General features: G+C 39.4%; 1 protein-coding gene across 9 annotated transcripts in view; it reads left to right on the forward strand.

The window, feature by feature from the left end:
* THSD4 (thrombospondin type 1 domain containing 4) overlaps nucleotides 1-14,867 on the forward strand; it is a 414,123-nt gene that overhangs the window by 233,227 nt on the left and 166,029 nt on the right. For all 9 annotated transcript variants that reach the window (XR_007628159.1, XR_007628157.1, XR_007628158.1 and 6 more), the window contains 5 exons: nucleotides 2,194-2,369; nucleotides 6,272-6,368; nucleotides 7,293-7,535; nucleotides 12,311-12,440; nucleotides 14,131-14,335. Coding sequence is in view for 5 of the 9 variants with exons in the window: in XM_050309833.1 (XP_050165790.1) it covers nucleotides 2,194-2,369; nucleotides 6,272-6,368; nucleotides 7,293-7,535; nucleotides 12,311-12,440; nucleotides 14,131-14,335 (851 nt within the window). In the remaining 4 variants the exon portion in view is untranslated. The remainder of the gene's footprint in view (nucleotides 1-2,193; nucleotides 2,370-6,271; nucleotides 6,369-7,292; nucleotides 7,536-12,310; nucleotides 12,441-14,130; nucleotides 14,336-14,867) is intronic.

The raw sequence follows: 14,867 nt of genomic DNA on the forward strand, positions 1-14,867 counted from the left end.
GCATACCTCTGCTGCTGCATAAGGCAAGCCAATGCAAGCTGACTTGAGATCACAGACAAACCTGAAAACTGGAGTTGGTTGGTGTTTGAAGACTGATAAAGTCACACTTTGTGTAATGAACCATTACTCTTCCAGTCATGAATAACAATGGTAAGGATGTAGGAGAGACCTGAGTATGATGGTATCTAAGCACTGTTCACAGAATTTATCAAAAACCACATGAAGTCATCTGCTATGAAAGATTTCAGCAATATGAAGCAAATTATATAGTTGGGTAGTCACCAGCAACCCCTCCTATAGGGGAAAAAGACTTCAAATTTTAAACTTCATCAGACCAGGACACTTGCAGTGCAGTCCCTTCTCACAGGATCTTCTGTCCTGAGTCCTTCTCTGCTGAATTGCCTTTGAGCCTGGAGAGCAGCTGTCTTTAGTAGGTCCAAGGTAGAACTTGCTCTGTGCGTGAAGATATTGATCTGTCCAATTCCCTGGATCTTGTAGTGGCCATTTAATCAACATATCTATATTTGCCTGCCTCTTTATCTGTAACTATGGAATTTTCACAATACAGGTTTTCTTTCAACAGGGAGGTACTCAAAGAGGAGTAGTGAAGTGGTTGCCATGGTTTCTGAAATGTGGCAGTAGTGTTGCACTTAAAATCAATTTATATACAAGAACAGTGATCCTTGCAGGGTGGCTCTCTTTCTATCTTGCTGTCTTTCTATCCTAACATGGTGGCCCTGTTCCACTGGCATTCTGTGATGCTTTTCTGCACACAGTCATGCTGGTGGTGTTCACTGAGGGGGCTGCAGCAAAAGCAGAAAGACTCCTTCTATTTATTAAGTTAATTCAGATGTCTGGAATATGTACAAACAATTGAAGTTTCTTCTCTAATGTGCATTACATTGGAATTAATGGCATAAATTTAATTTCCCATCATTTAGGCCATGCATGTAGACTTCTTAGGTTTTTTCCAGTAACATAAATAGTTGTATGTAGTTTTGAGAGCATTTTAACTAAGCATCTCAGTTGCTGGGACACAGCACAGAAGAAACCGTCTCTGGAATAACTGGGTCCTTGACCCTAAATTTTTGTAAGTTCAAAGCTTGAACCTTGAATTTACATTTTAAAAAGTAAATTACCAAGCAATATGCAACCAAGGGTATTAGCAGATTTTGTTGTCTGTTTTAAAGCTTGTATTTAAAAGCAAATTCTTTTGTAATAAAATTGACAATCCATGAGTAGAGACTTCAGAGAAAGGGTTTTGTCTTTCCTGTGTGCTTAAACAATGTCTAATGTGGTGTCAGCCTCAAGATATTACTATATTTCTAAATAATATATAACTAATATTGCATACGGTTATGCACATATATGTGGCAGGAGTTTCTGACCTTAGTCACATAGACAGATAAAGGAAATAGGAACCAGAAGGAGCAGAAGCACTGAAGTCACCAAAGTAGTGACTTGCCCATGATAACAAAGGGAATGCACTGCCCAACTGGATATTGGATCCATATTTTATGCTTCTCTGGCAAGTATCTGAGTTGCAAGTCACTTTTATTTATGCAAGAGAGCTCATTATTCCAAACTGTGCTGCGGATCAGGGCTCTGCAGATGTTCTGGCAAAAAAATCCTGTTCTGGAAAGGAAACAGAGGCAGTGGCCAAATGGCTCCATGAAGAATAACTGGAATATTTTAGCAACTCAGGAAACTCCTGTGCCCCTAAATTGTTTGGTGTTCTACTTCGTGTAATGTAATGATTTTCTGTATCTGACTCAGTGTTTTGTTCTGCCTAAATCACAAAATAATCGATTCAATGAGAAGAAAGTGGAGGAAAAGCACTTCCTCAGCATCCGTGTGTGTTCAGCATGTACCGCTGCCTCGCTGAGAGTCATGTGACCATGCGAGACCTGAGAAATTGTTGGAAAAGTTTTCCAAATTGTCTTTAATTCTTCTTTCTTTTCCTGCAGCATAAGCATACAGAATGTTCAGACAAAACTTTCTAAGATTGGTTTGTGTTTGGGGTTCTCTTTCTCCACAACTGCTAATCCAGTTGTTTTTCCAACAGCCTCATCCCTCAGCATTGGACAATCCCTAACAGTGTACTCTACTCCTTTGGGGGTTTGGTTGGGCCCCGGTTCATGAAGGTGATTTCCTCTGATCCATGTCCTTGTGTTTCTGTCCCATTCCCTGCAGCCCTGCGGAGCCGCTCGGGACGGTCCATCATCAATGGAAACTGGGCAATCGATCGTCCCGGGAGATACGAAGGTGGTGGGACAATGTTCACTTACAGGCGCCCAAATGAAATCTCCAGCACTGCAGGGGAGTCGTTTTTAGCTGATGGTCCAACAAATGAGGTCCTTGATGTCTATGTGAGTTTGTATTTATTCTTCGTGATGGAAAACCAAAATGTCCAGTTCCTTGTTAACATGCAACACTAAAATTACATTCAGTACCAGTACTGTGTTACTTTAATTTTGATACATTACTTTTGTTATTTTTCACGTGTTTGCTGTTGTTTCCATCTTGCTCCAGGTCATAGGAAATCTAAATCAAGCCCTTTTCCCTCAGAGTTTACTGATCCAGTAAGCCCAATTTTACTTGTTCGGTAAAACAGAGATAAAACATACAAATGTTTAGGGGTTTGTTTGTTTGTTTGTTTTGTGAACTTGATTTTCTCTAGATACTTTTCTATTGAAGCAAAATTGTTTAATTGCAGCAAATAGTTTAATTTTACAGTGAACAAACAAATACCTAAGCCAGACAAGGCCTTTCACAGAGGTATACCATCTCAGTTTCCTTTAAAAGAAACAATGCAAAAAACCTATAGGATGTTAGATTTGAAGAAGGACAGGTTTAATATGAAGCTGTGCTAGGAGACTATAGATAATAGCTATTTGAGAAAGGAAGAGAAAAGACAAATTGTCCAAGAGGGAGAAATCATACTGAAAAAGCTTTGTGCTTCAGATGGGACAGACAAGACCTCTCACAGAGGGATACCATCTCAGTTTCCTTTAGAAGAAACAAGGACAGGTTTTTAGTTCATCATACTGAAGTATAAAATATAACTGGAATTCATTATGACTTATTCAAATATAAATGATATGTTCTTAGATCATACACTCCCACAAAGTAAAATCAATTTATTGGGGGGGGGGAAAAAAAACAAAAACAAAAACAACAAAAACCCAAACATTTTAACTGATTATATGATTGTTTCATCCAGCTATGGCTTTTTTGTCCTTGAGTGCATTAGGGAGTGGAAATTGAGTGTGCTGGGTCATTTCATAGAAAAATTAACAATAACTGCACTGATTACTAAGCTGGAAAAAGTTAAATATTGGCAAAGTTATTCCTCATCTGCTGGTGCCTTAATAAAGCAGTGTAATAACTATGCTAATATTAGAATCATTAAAGTTGGAAAAGACCTCTAAGATCATCTAGTCCATCTGATCCAAACTTCTTTTCCAATTGAATGCAATGTACAACTGGCAAAAGCCTGGAAAAATAAGTGATTGGGTTAGTGGATTCTTTAATGCAGAGTCTATGTTTTTAAAATCCATGTGTCCTTTTGCAGTTACAGGGTTTGTGAGCTGAGGCTTGGCTGTAAGTTTTTATTGTCAGCTGATTGATGCCTAATATGTAATGACCCAGAGAGAAAAGGCTCAGGAAATGGATTAAACAGATATTTCCAAAGTAATACCATAAAAAAGTCTGAAGTTTAAATTTATGATAGTGTAATGTTTTAGTTTAGGCTTAGTCTCTTTCGTTTTTTTCTTTTTTTTGCTTTTGCAGTGACTCGTTAGAAGCTGACATGATGGGCACAGCTTTATCAGTTTGCTCTGTGGCTGCTGGTGTGGATTGCCACGTCTAATTTGGCTGGACTCTTATCTCAGATGTTTCTTGTTCATATGAGGAATACTACAATTCATTATAAGATGATAGCTTACTGTCTTTTTCAATGTAGTGTGGGAAGATAAAACTGGATAGTGCTAGATGAAAGAAGATCAATCATCAGCATGACACAGCCTCTCTTATGGGTTTGAAATGTGTAGCCATGCAGATACAGATGTCTTTCTTCAGACTTTGTCTTACCAGAATCATGCAGTTCTCTTTTCATCCATACTCATGATCTTTATGCTCTGTGTAGCAGAATGAAGACATTTGCAGATGGGAACTCCAAATGGCTTTCTGTTCTGTTTTCCTGAGATCATGCTGTCTTTCTACCACTCTGAAAATGTAGAGGAAAAAGCTCTCTGATTTACAGGATATTATAAATAGCGAGATAAAGAGATGCAAGTTCTGTCCAAGTGTGAAGGTTACTTTGCTACAAAGACTAAGGTCCACTAACACAGAGCAAACTATTCTATCATTGCAGGTATTTTCCTGTGGGAAAGCTGGGACAATATACTAATTAGGGACTTCAGCAGTTAAGCTCTTTATAACATATGTCTGTCAGTTGTTTTGAGAGATGTGATGGAAAAACCATAGGAACAATTGGAAGGTTGCTTCTGGAACCATCTAAAGAGCAGAGTCCTGGTTCTGGAAGGGGCAATATACTCTTCTACTGAAGTCAGCTCACAGTTCTTGGTTCTCTCAGGACCAAACACAAAGAGGGTGTATTTTTTGTATAACAAAGTGACATTGGAAGGAGCAACCCATACAAAAAGTACTACGAGCAGTGCATTATTAGATGGTTCAGAAAAGTGAATGATCTCTGAGGGACAGAGTTTAGAGGAACAGCTATTATATTTGGCAAGGAAAAAGTGATTCTGACTCAAGGAAAAACAAAGATCTGAAACCCTAGCTGGTATTAATTGATGTGATGAATTTAGTCAAGCCTTGAAGCATTAACTGTGCTCTGCTGGATCATTAGGCCATTAGCATAGCATGACTTTTTTTTTAGGTCCATGGATTGTCAGAACCCAAGAGCTAGTGCAAGCTCTGCTGTTTTCTTGCAGAGCTTGTTTTTTGGGTTTGTTTGTTTTTTTAAAAAGTTACTTTGAGTGTAATCTGAGGCTTCTACCAGACTAACCCTCACTAAGAGTGCAGGACTAAAGTATAAGTTAGAAGCAGTACTGAAGTAATCAAAGCAAAAGTAGTGAAATAAACAGCTTATGATACCCTTGCATTCCTAGTGTGAGAATGCTCAGGCTCACAGCAACAACATGATAGAAGCCAGTTGGGTATGGAGCGTGCTACTAACATGTTTTAAAAGCTATTATGAAGTCAAAGCCTTCTCAGGTCCCATTACACCTCTCTGCTTAAACAAGCGTACCTGAAGTAACAGTGACTATCAGAGGCTGCCTTGTGTCAGCTCACGTGGGCCTGTGTAGCAGCACTCTGAAAACACTCAGCTTCACTTTCACATTTACCTTACAATTCCTGCCTTTGTTTCATAATGAACACTTTGATAGAGTTGTGGCTTGCTGTAAAGCAGTGGGAGTCTGGCTGCCCTTAGATTTTACATCTTCATTCAGCTGAAAATGAGCATGGAAGGATGCAGAAGGTTTGCATGGGCACTCTTCAGCTGCTATAACAAGAACATGGGCCTTTGTAATGTGTTGTGTTCAATGTCTTTGTGGAGCAGGGCTTATGCTGAGGGCAGCACAATGTCAGCAGTTTTAGCTGGGTGGTTGCTGAGGGTCTGTGGAGTGGTATCTGCACGGTGTGTAAAGGAACAGTTGGATGTGGGAGATGTACATGCCAAATAACATGTGTGTGCTGCGTGCATGTGCTCTGTTCAAGTTTTACAGGTGACCCTTTAAAAGGTAGAAGGCTAAATGTGTCCGTTGGGGGTTGTGGTATTTGTTTTTCTCTGCTTTGTTCCTTCCTTGCTCTCATTTCCTCAGGCATCTCTCAAGCTCCTGCTCTCTGAGAATGTTTTGTTAACCTTAGGACTGTCTCTTCTGCAGCTGAGGCCTGGTATGAGCCTCTGCTGCTCACGCTGCTGAGAGGCGCAGTCTTGGCTGGGGCAGCCACAGCCCACCTTGGCCCCCAGCAAGGCAGTTTTACATTTTTCAATGAAGATTTAGACAAATAGTTTCTGTGCCATCATAAGCTGGCTCAGTTTGCAAACACAGTAACTTGTATTTTCTTCTTTACAAACAGTAACTTGTATTTCTTTCTTTCTGTATTTTTTGGAGACAGTCATTAGCCATTGCTTCTATCATGACTAGCAATAAATAATGTTATGTAGCTGAGCATTTCAAGTTGATATTTAAGTAGCAGTAACAAATGGAAGGACTCAATATATGGCTGTTTTTCTTTTTAGATGATACATCAGCAACCTAACCCAGGCATACATTATGAGTATATCATTCCAGGAGACAATGTCATTAGTCCTCAGCTGCTTGCTCACAGGAGGCCAGGTAAAATGCCACTATTTCCTATTATTTAGCACATTTTGTTATCCAATAAACTAATGGAGAAATTCATACAATTAAATTCAGTGTAAATGCTGCCATTGATGTGGGAGAGGCCCAGAATTTCACCCTACATGTTGAATGAGATGTCAGCGTGAGATGTAGTAACTTCAGTGAATTAATACAGGCTGGGATTATTTATACTTTAGCTGGGAATCTGCTGACAGGTTTCTACTTTCAGTAACAGTTCTGTTATTAAAATGTTAGCCATGGGTTTGCATGAGCTGGAATGTTGTAACCTTGTCTCAGAAATGAAATAAAACATGATTTTTCAGAATTTTAGATAATTTGAAACAACCCTTCACAGTTTCTCTTTCCCCTCCCAGCTGGAGAGGATCAAACAGAACAGTGTTTCTGTCCCAAGGCAGAATCTGGGCAGCCTGTGCTCCTGACTGAACTGTGGATGTGTGCTCTGTGTACTCTGTGAAGTCCTGAAATAGAGCATTTGCAAGTGAATTTGGTCCTTATTTTAATGGTCATGACTCGCCTTGAAAAATTTCTAAGTCTGTTTGCAGCTTGTCTGTGATGAGGATCAGCTGTGCTGGGACATGGGGAGACACAACACAGGATGCAGAGCATGGCACAAAACAAAAAAGCTTTGGGAAATTTTGACACACTGGGTGCATTAACTCTACAGTGTGTTTGAAGAGTCTTAATGTATTTGTTGTCTGAGACTTGGTTATCTTAGTTTAAAACAACACAGGTCACTTTGCAGGTCACTATTAGGATTTCTCTACGTAGCATATTAAAGCTGCTTCCAAATTTAATGAAACTCCAGTTCTGATTATTAGTGGATCAAAGCACAGACTGATATTTACATGCGAGGCTCATTCTCATTATTTTACTTTTCTGTTGTGTGTCCATCATCAGGGGAGCCATTGAATGGTCAGTTGGGAATGCCAGAAGGTACAAGTCATGAGGATGAGGATTTGCACAGAGAGACAGACATTCTCACTGGACAGTCAGCTGGAACTTTTCCAGTTATTCAACCAGGAAGATTTCCTTCTCATCAACCAGAAAACCAGGTGCCTGCTATGCAACTGCCAAGACAAAACCGAGAACACAACTGGAAACAGGTTGGAAAAACTGAGTGCACAACTACCTGTGGGAAGGGTAAGTGCTTTGTACACTGTGCACAGGTAAGAAAGAGATGGGTCGTGGGAGGCTTCCAGCATGGGAGAGTAGAAACACAGCGGGGAAAAGCAGTGTGACTATTCAGCAACTCTTGTGCACACAAAACACCTGGTGTTTTCTGTTATCTTACAAGCCAAAGTTATGTCAATACTATTATGTGTGCTTCTGTTTAAATCAGTGGAAACAACAGAATTGAAAATACAAAATACAAAGCATGGAAATTATAAGGAAACATGTGCCTTTGAAAGGAAATATTTCCGCATTTATGGCAAGCTGCTCTCTCCCATTCCCTGGATACACACCTGTTTTCCTCAACATTCTTTGGCATTCTTTACCATTTTGCCTCTGCAACTTTGTCAGATACACCCTCAGTGCTTTTTATGTCTTTGTCAACAGTTTTCTGATTTTTTTGGGATAGATTTCATCAACTGTGTCTCTACCTCACTGCATGTGGCTGACTTTAGGGATCAGAGATTTTAACAGGGAAGAAGTGGGAGGAAGAGGGACAGAAAGGGACTGGTAATTACTGAGCTCTTGGGAAGTGATGCCTACATTGCTTGAATGTACTACAAAGATTAATCTTTGTTGTCAGACATTGAACATGACCACAGATTCAATAATGCAGAGCACAGGCAGTAATTGGGAAGAGTAAGTTTTGTGATAGTAAAAGTGAAATCTTTTGTAACACGCATCCCCATACCCAAAAAACTGCAGAGGGGTCAAATAAAGAAGTACCAGGTGACTGTCACCAGTTCATACATATGGAGAGCAAATTTGGTCCAAGGGCAGATGAATGTCCATGTTATAGCTGGACATTCACATATGTACAGACAGAGCTAAAAAAATCCATCAGTATTGATACCAGTCAGAATTGCTTTTCACTTAAAAAAAAAGAAAAAAGTGAAACTTTCTTCCTTTGAGAAAAAGTATTAGAGCTGATATACAGCCCATAATATTCAGAAGGCTTCCTGAAGTCAGCCTTTTTGTGAAGAAAAAAAGGGCATCTAAACCCAAAATTATTTCAGTTGCCATTTAAGCACACTGTGTGCTTTCAGTACAAGTCATATTGTCAGAATCTTTAATTGTGTCTGATTATTGGTTAGCAACAATCAGTGAGTATCACCTGCTGAGTGACTGAATTTTCAATGTCATGGTAAATTTTAATATCCAGATCAGGTAATTTATGATGCAGTTGCAGGAACACATCAGTGTAAATGTATTCTTCCTTTACATCGTAGAAGTCTTGGTTGTGTATCCTGTGGCCCTTGCAGACATTTGCACGTAGTTCTTGTCATTTCTGCAGATATCTGGTCACACTTGACAGTGGTAATAATGAAATCTGAGTCAAAATAATGATAGTAAAATTGTAGGATTTAGGAAAACAAAATTAAAAGCATATCTTTCAGCCTCCTATACAGCTTAAATTCACTCCCTGAAATTTAGCAAGGAAACTGCCAGAAATAAGTGTCTCTTTTCCCGTTATTTGGGGAATGTGGGCATGTCCTGGTCAAATTAAATTCAAAAGAAACTGGATCTTGCGAGCAGGATCATTACACTGTTGGGACTGTATGAACATCTCTTGTGATCTTGGTGTGAGAACCCTGTGTGAATCTGTGATGCCCCTAAGGCATTTCAGGCCAAACTGGGTTATACAAAATGACAAAGAAGGGAGTAGAAAAATCAGGAAAAAAGTCTTTTACTATTTAGGGATTGTTTTCATTTTTTATCCTTCGACATAGGACACTTTCTTCTTTTTTCTCTTCTCCACATTTTCTATTTTCTTTTACTTTATTTCTTCATGCAGAAATGCAGATAATAAATGGGGTTTTATTATTTTTTAATGGTCCACAAAAAGCTAAATTACATTAGGACAGTCTAAGCTGCAAGAAAGAAGAAAGAAAGAAGGAAAGAAAGGAAGGTGAAAGAAAGATTATTTTTGTGCTACCTAAGGAAAAAGGGAGGCTAAATTAGTTTTGCTGAAAAACTGTAAGATTTCAAAGCACTTCAGTAAAACTTTGGCTTGCGGGGAAAAAAAAAAAAAGAGTATTATATCTTTTACAAAGTGAAAATGAGAACTGCCACCATTTTAAGATGATTGAGCAAATAGATCGGCTAGAGTTTGGACGGTGTGAAAACTGCTGCCACAGCCTGTGTATTTAAACAGGCTCAGAAACGAGTGTCTCAAAAAAAGTTCTCTACACCTTGGAAATGACTTGGGATGTGTAATTTGTTCCCAGTCACGGCAGTGAGACTGTTACCTTTTTAAGGAAGAATTAGAAAGGAGATTAAAGAGTGCAAAATGCTGATTTTTCCTTAGATTTCAGAAAATTTGGTTGCTTTTTCTGAATTATCATTGTAAGGTAGCTGGTGAGATATAAAGCTCTACTTTTCAATAAAATTAACTTATCGAACAAATATAACTTTTGTGAGAATTGCAATTTTAAGCTCTCCATCCCTAAACTAAAGTGTGCCAGCCAACAGTTGCCATCACCTATGGCCACCTTTGTGTGCTTGCTTAAACCACCTGGGTTTTGGTTTTTACCTCATCCTATTTGTGATTGCAAACACTGAAAATCAGACAGTCGTGACTCTGTGTTGTGCACTACGTCTTGAAATTCTGAGCTATAATTGCTAATAACAGGATCAGTCAGTATAGTTTTACTTTAAAAATACAGCCTTATCCAGAAGGCTGTATCACACATCATCCATGTATTTCAAAGGCAAAATGACAAACGTGAAATCTGCAAAGGAAAGCATTCCAGGAAAAGGAGGAAAGCATTCCGAGAAGTTTGTGGGAAGAAGTGTAAACTGTGTATCTGCTTGTCTGGTTGAATAACATTCCACTTGTGTTTATTTCATTCTGTGGAAGGAAGTTAGGTCTAGCCTAAGCAAAATCTTTCTTTTTCAGTTCAAAGTTAATTTTCCCGTTTGTGGTTTCTTTCTCAGCCTAATCCTGAGTTTCTGCACTAATCAGGCTCCAATACCAATAAATGATTAGTCGTTCAGAGTTATTTGCTGTAGGACAACCCAAAACAACTAAAATCACCCAATTTTTAAGTCAGTGGGTCTGGCTTCAAGTGGTTGAACTGGTTGTACTTTGACCACTTCTTCTTGACTGAGTTGATGTACTTTAACTTTTTGTTTACCAAGTACAAGCTGACGTGTTGGCACCAGGCTCTTTGTAGTAATAGTAGAGTTCTGTCTCTCTGCTCTGACATGAAAGTAACTTAAAGACTGAGCATTAAATATGGAGAGTAGTCATTTTTGGTGATGTTTAACGTGTAAGCTTTGCCTGATGGATCTTTGCAAAATGCAGGTAAAGTGGATGATGTTCTTGTGCATTTACTCACCACGTAACTCTGAAGTCAGGAGGCTCAGGCTCCTTTCAGAAGCACAACAGAATAACTGCTCATTTTTTCCTCCTGCCAAGCCAGTTGACTGCATGTTTTTTGAATTGCCTAAATACTTAGTGTTTGTACTCTGTGCACTGTAAAGATCTCGTGCATACCCAGGAGCATGTTTTCTCAGCCTTTCCTACAGTGCTGTGATATACTTTCTAAACAGTAATAACTTCTCATAATATTGCAATGTAAACAGTACAGCATTCAGCTCTTACATTGTGTTTCCTGTTGTCAAGTTATGCTTTTGCTTTTGTCGTGGTTTTAGGTAGCTCTCATAAACCAGGTGAAGAATTTTCTCCCTTCCCCCCTGGTTAGCAAGATAAGCACTTCAGAATACAAAAGACCTAGCCCCATGGCTGATAGCCTGACATTAGTCTCCTAGGAGACAAGGCAGATAAGGACTTGCACTTTACTTTTTTCTCTTGTCTCCTGGACAACAAAGTGGGAGGAGTTGGGGGGGGGGGACTACAGTGTGTGGCTGGGCCTGGGGACGGCAGGACACGTCATAGGAGGAGAAGCTTGCTGCTGTCTCTTTTTGCCCTGAACCATTGCCAGCTGCAGTTTTTGCCTGAGGTGGCTTCTAACTAGTTGAAGATTGTGAGTTTTATTCCATTGGGAGAACTTTCTGTTTTATTGCTGGGGTTTTTTTTTTATTTTATTGTATTTCCTTTCCCTTCCCCCCAGCCTTTTCCCAGTGTGGGAAGGGAAGGGGAATCGAGGTGGGTTTTTTTGGTTTTTTCTCCGATACACCCTGGGGGTGTTGTTTCTTTTTTTTCCCTTCCCTCAACCCATGTGGCGGCAACCAGGGATCTCACAGCGCCGCCTGGTGATGGGCACCGGACATTACAAGTTCTGCTCCTCCAGTGATCCAACAGCGCCACCTGGTGACTACTGTAGGACACTACAAGTTTTGCATCTCCAGTGACCCGATGGCGCCCCCTGCTGACTGTGGTTGGAATTGCACCAAAGGGTGCAAAAATTGAACTGTTTAATTTTCCTTTTTCCGGTTTATCGGTTTTGTTCTTGAAGGGGATTATTGGTGGGTATAGGAGTATTGTGTGGTTGTTTTACTTGTTTTTTTTCCCCATGTTTCTGTTAATACACACATACCTTTTAATAAAGGGCTGTTATTTTTCCCTTTTCCATAATTTGTTTTCCTTCAATCGGAACCTCTTAATTTTGGATTTATAATTGCTTAGAAAGAGAAGTTTGGGTCTTTTCTCCTAACCCATCCTCAGCAAAAGACCCTTGTCTCATTTAAACTGGGACACCTTTCTACTTCAGTGTTGGATGCTACTGTTAGAACTGCAGAGACTTTTGCAATTCTTCACCTAATTTTCTTCTCCATTTCAGGATCACAGTACCCGATTTTCCACTGTGTCAACAGAATCACTCATGAGGAGGTCCCCGAGGGTTACTGTGACAGCAGTACCAAACCCATCCCAGAAGAGGAAGCCTGCAACCTCTTCCCATGTCCAGCTTTGTAAGATGTTACAATTTATGTCAAGTGAAATAAGGCAATGCCATTGAGGTTTTGCCTGTGAGAGAGGCTATTCTAAGCAGGAAATGAGTTTGAACTTCCAAGTCCTGTGCACTTGTGTTGTGTGTAGTAGATTTTTTTTCCTTAGTTGTTGTTGGCCTTCTTCCTCTTCACAGGGAGAATAGAGTTCAGAGCAGACAAAAGGGAAGTTGGCAAAAGTAAGTGTAACAGTTTCTCAACCTGTGTGTGACTGTTCAGGCAGGCACAGGCTACGTGGTCTCTGTGGGTACATTTTTTTCAAATGAGAGGTTTCTGCACTTACCTGTCTAAAGAAGAGGCTCCATAGGTTCTATCACTCCATGTTAGATCCAGGTGCTGCAGTGGCCACCTTTTCATTCCATGGTGTCATATTTAAAGATGAGACAGTGATTACATCAGCTCCCTGGTAAATACCCGCTCTCTTTGAATTGAGTAGTTCTTCAGCTCCAAGACTGGATTGTGAAGTGGTGATCCTTCTTTTCAGCACACCAACACAACCAGCTCAGCTGTGATTGCCTTCTGAAATGACACTGTGCTTTGCAATTGGCTAAACAAGAGGTATTCAATACTCAAAAATGAAAAATAAAAATATAACCACTCACCCAAAAGGACAACTCATTCAGGTGTATACCAAGAAAAGGGTTAAACATAGTTGCCATTATAGCAACGTTGACATAGGTCAATTTTCCATCTCTCTGGTGGTTACACACCTCAGTTCTCTTCTGAGCAGCAAGTGGCCATTCTTTATTCCATGGAGATTTCCAATGGTGCAAGTGCTGTTACAGTGTCAGAGATATCTGAAAGGAATTTCCTAGTGTGTATTAGATGCTTAGGAATTTCTGAAGCCATTTAGATGGAGATGTCTTCTCCCACTGAAAGCATTTTCCTCACCTTTTTCCTTCTAACAACTCACATTTATTCAAGATAGTATCAAGAATATAAACAAAGAAAAATAAATATTTAAATACAAATATTTTGCTTGTTTTTCACAAGAGTTCTGAAATAAAATACGTGAACAGTTCCAATACTTCCCTTATTTGTATCTGTCTTCATACTTGAAATGAAAACTGAAAGGGGAAAATTACATATTTGTAAAAAAGGTGACAAAATAAATTTAACAAAATCTTGGAATGAGAGGAATATATCTAGGGATCTTTTTCGTCTCTAAAATGAATTGTATTTATTCATTACTTATCATTTGCTATTTCAAATTTCGTTCATTGATGAATCAATGCCTGGATGCATTACATGCTTTTTGTGTTACTGCCATTTTTTAGAGCCTTTGCTGCAGAAAACCTTTATGCAGTACATCTTAAACTTTTGGGAAGTGTCATTAGAGCAGTAATATACATTATAGGTAAAATCTTTAAAAAACCAAACAGCTGTTAGAGGCTTAAGTAATGTTTATAATATGTCTTGAGACCATAAATTGGATCATCTGTCTCCATGTTTATTATATCAACCACTACAGGTGGATTGTGTATACAAGTGTATAATATTGCCTGATAAGACATTGTTTTGCAGTGCTTTAAGTGCTATTTCATAGGATTCTGTGCTAGCATCAGAATCATGTCATTCAAGTTCTGTTAAGATTAAGTATTAGAGAATTCTTTGCTGAAAAAGTATGTCCCCTTTTTTTTTTTTTTCACTTCAGCTGGGACATAGGGGAGTGGTCTGAGTGCAGCAAAACCTGCGGCCTGGGGATGCAGCATCGCCAGATCTTGTGCCGGCAAATCTATGCCAACCGCACCCTGACGGTCCAGCAGTACCGGTGCCATCACCTGGAGAAACCTGAGACCACCAGCACCTGCCAGCTGAAGATCTGCAGTGAATGGCAGATCAGGACAGAGTGGACCTCAGTAAGTGTGATTGACTAAGTCAGGGTGTGAAACCACAGAAAAAAAAGAGAATTTTCTTCCAAGTATCACTAATCAAACATGAATTCTGTTTAAAACAGGAAGGGGAATGTGGAAAGCCTTGGAAATAAGTACATCTTAGTTCAATAAACCCCTACTTCACTATGACCATTAAAGTTTCCTAACCAGAAAGAAGATGAAAAAACACAAACCATGCAGATGTTTCTGTACAGATAAGCTTTCTGAGCAATGTTTTTTTTACATACTGTGTAAGTAGGAGAGTCCTGAGAGGTTTGCCTGTGGTGGCAAACCTATTGCTCTTTCTCATAGCATGTAGAGCTTAGCTCCAGGAGTTATTTACTGTCACATATGTACTTAGGATAAAAGCAGTAGTCACTGTTACTGTAGTTGATTTGAAGCCATGCCAAGACTTTTAGATAAACGTGGATGGTACAGTTCTGAGATTTAATTTTTCGGTGTTGCTTACAACAGATTTGGTCAACTTGCCAACCATCTCAGTTACTTTCATGGCCAT

The sequence above is a fragment of the Myiozetetes cayanensis genome, unplaced genomic scaffold (genome assembly GCF_022539395.1).
Source record: "Myiozetetes cayanensis isolate MyiCay16 unplaced genomic scaffold, myiCay2020 scf14, whole genome shotgun sequence".
In the NCBI taxonomy this organism is placed as follows: Eukaryota; Metazoa; Chordata; class Aves; order Passeriformes; family Tyrannidae; genus Myiozetetes; species Myiozetetes cayanensis.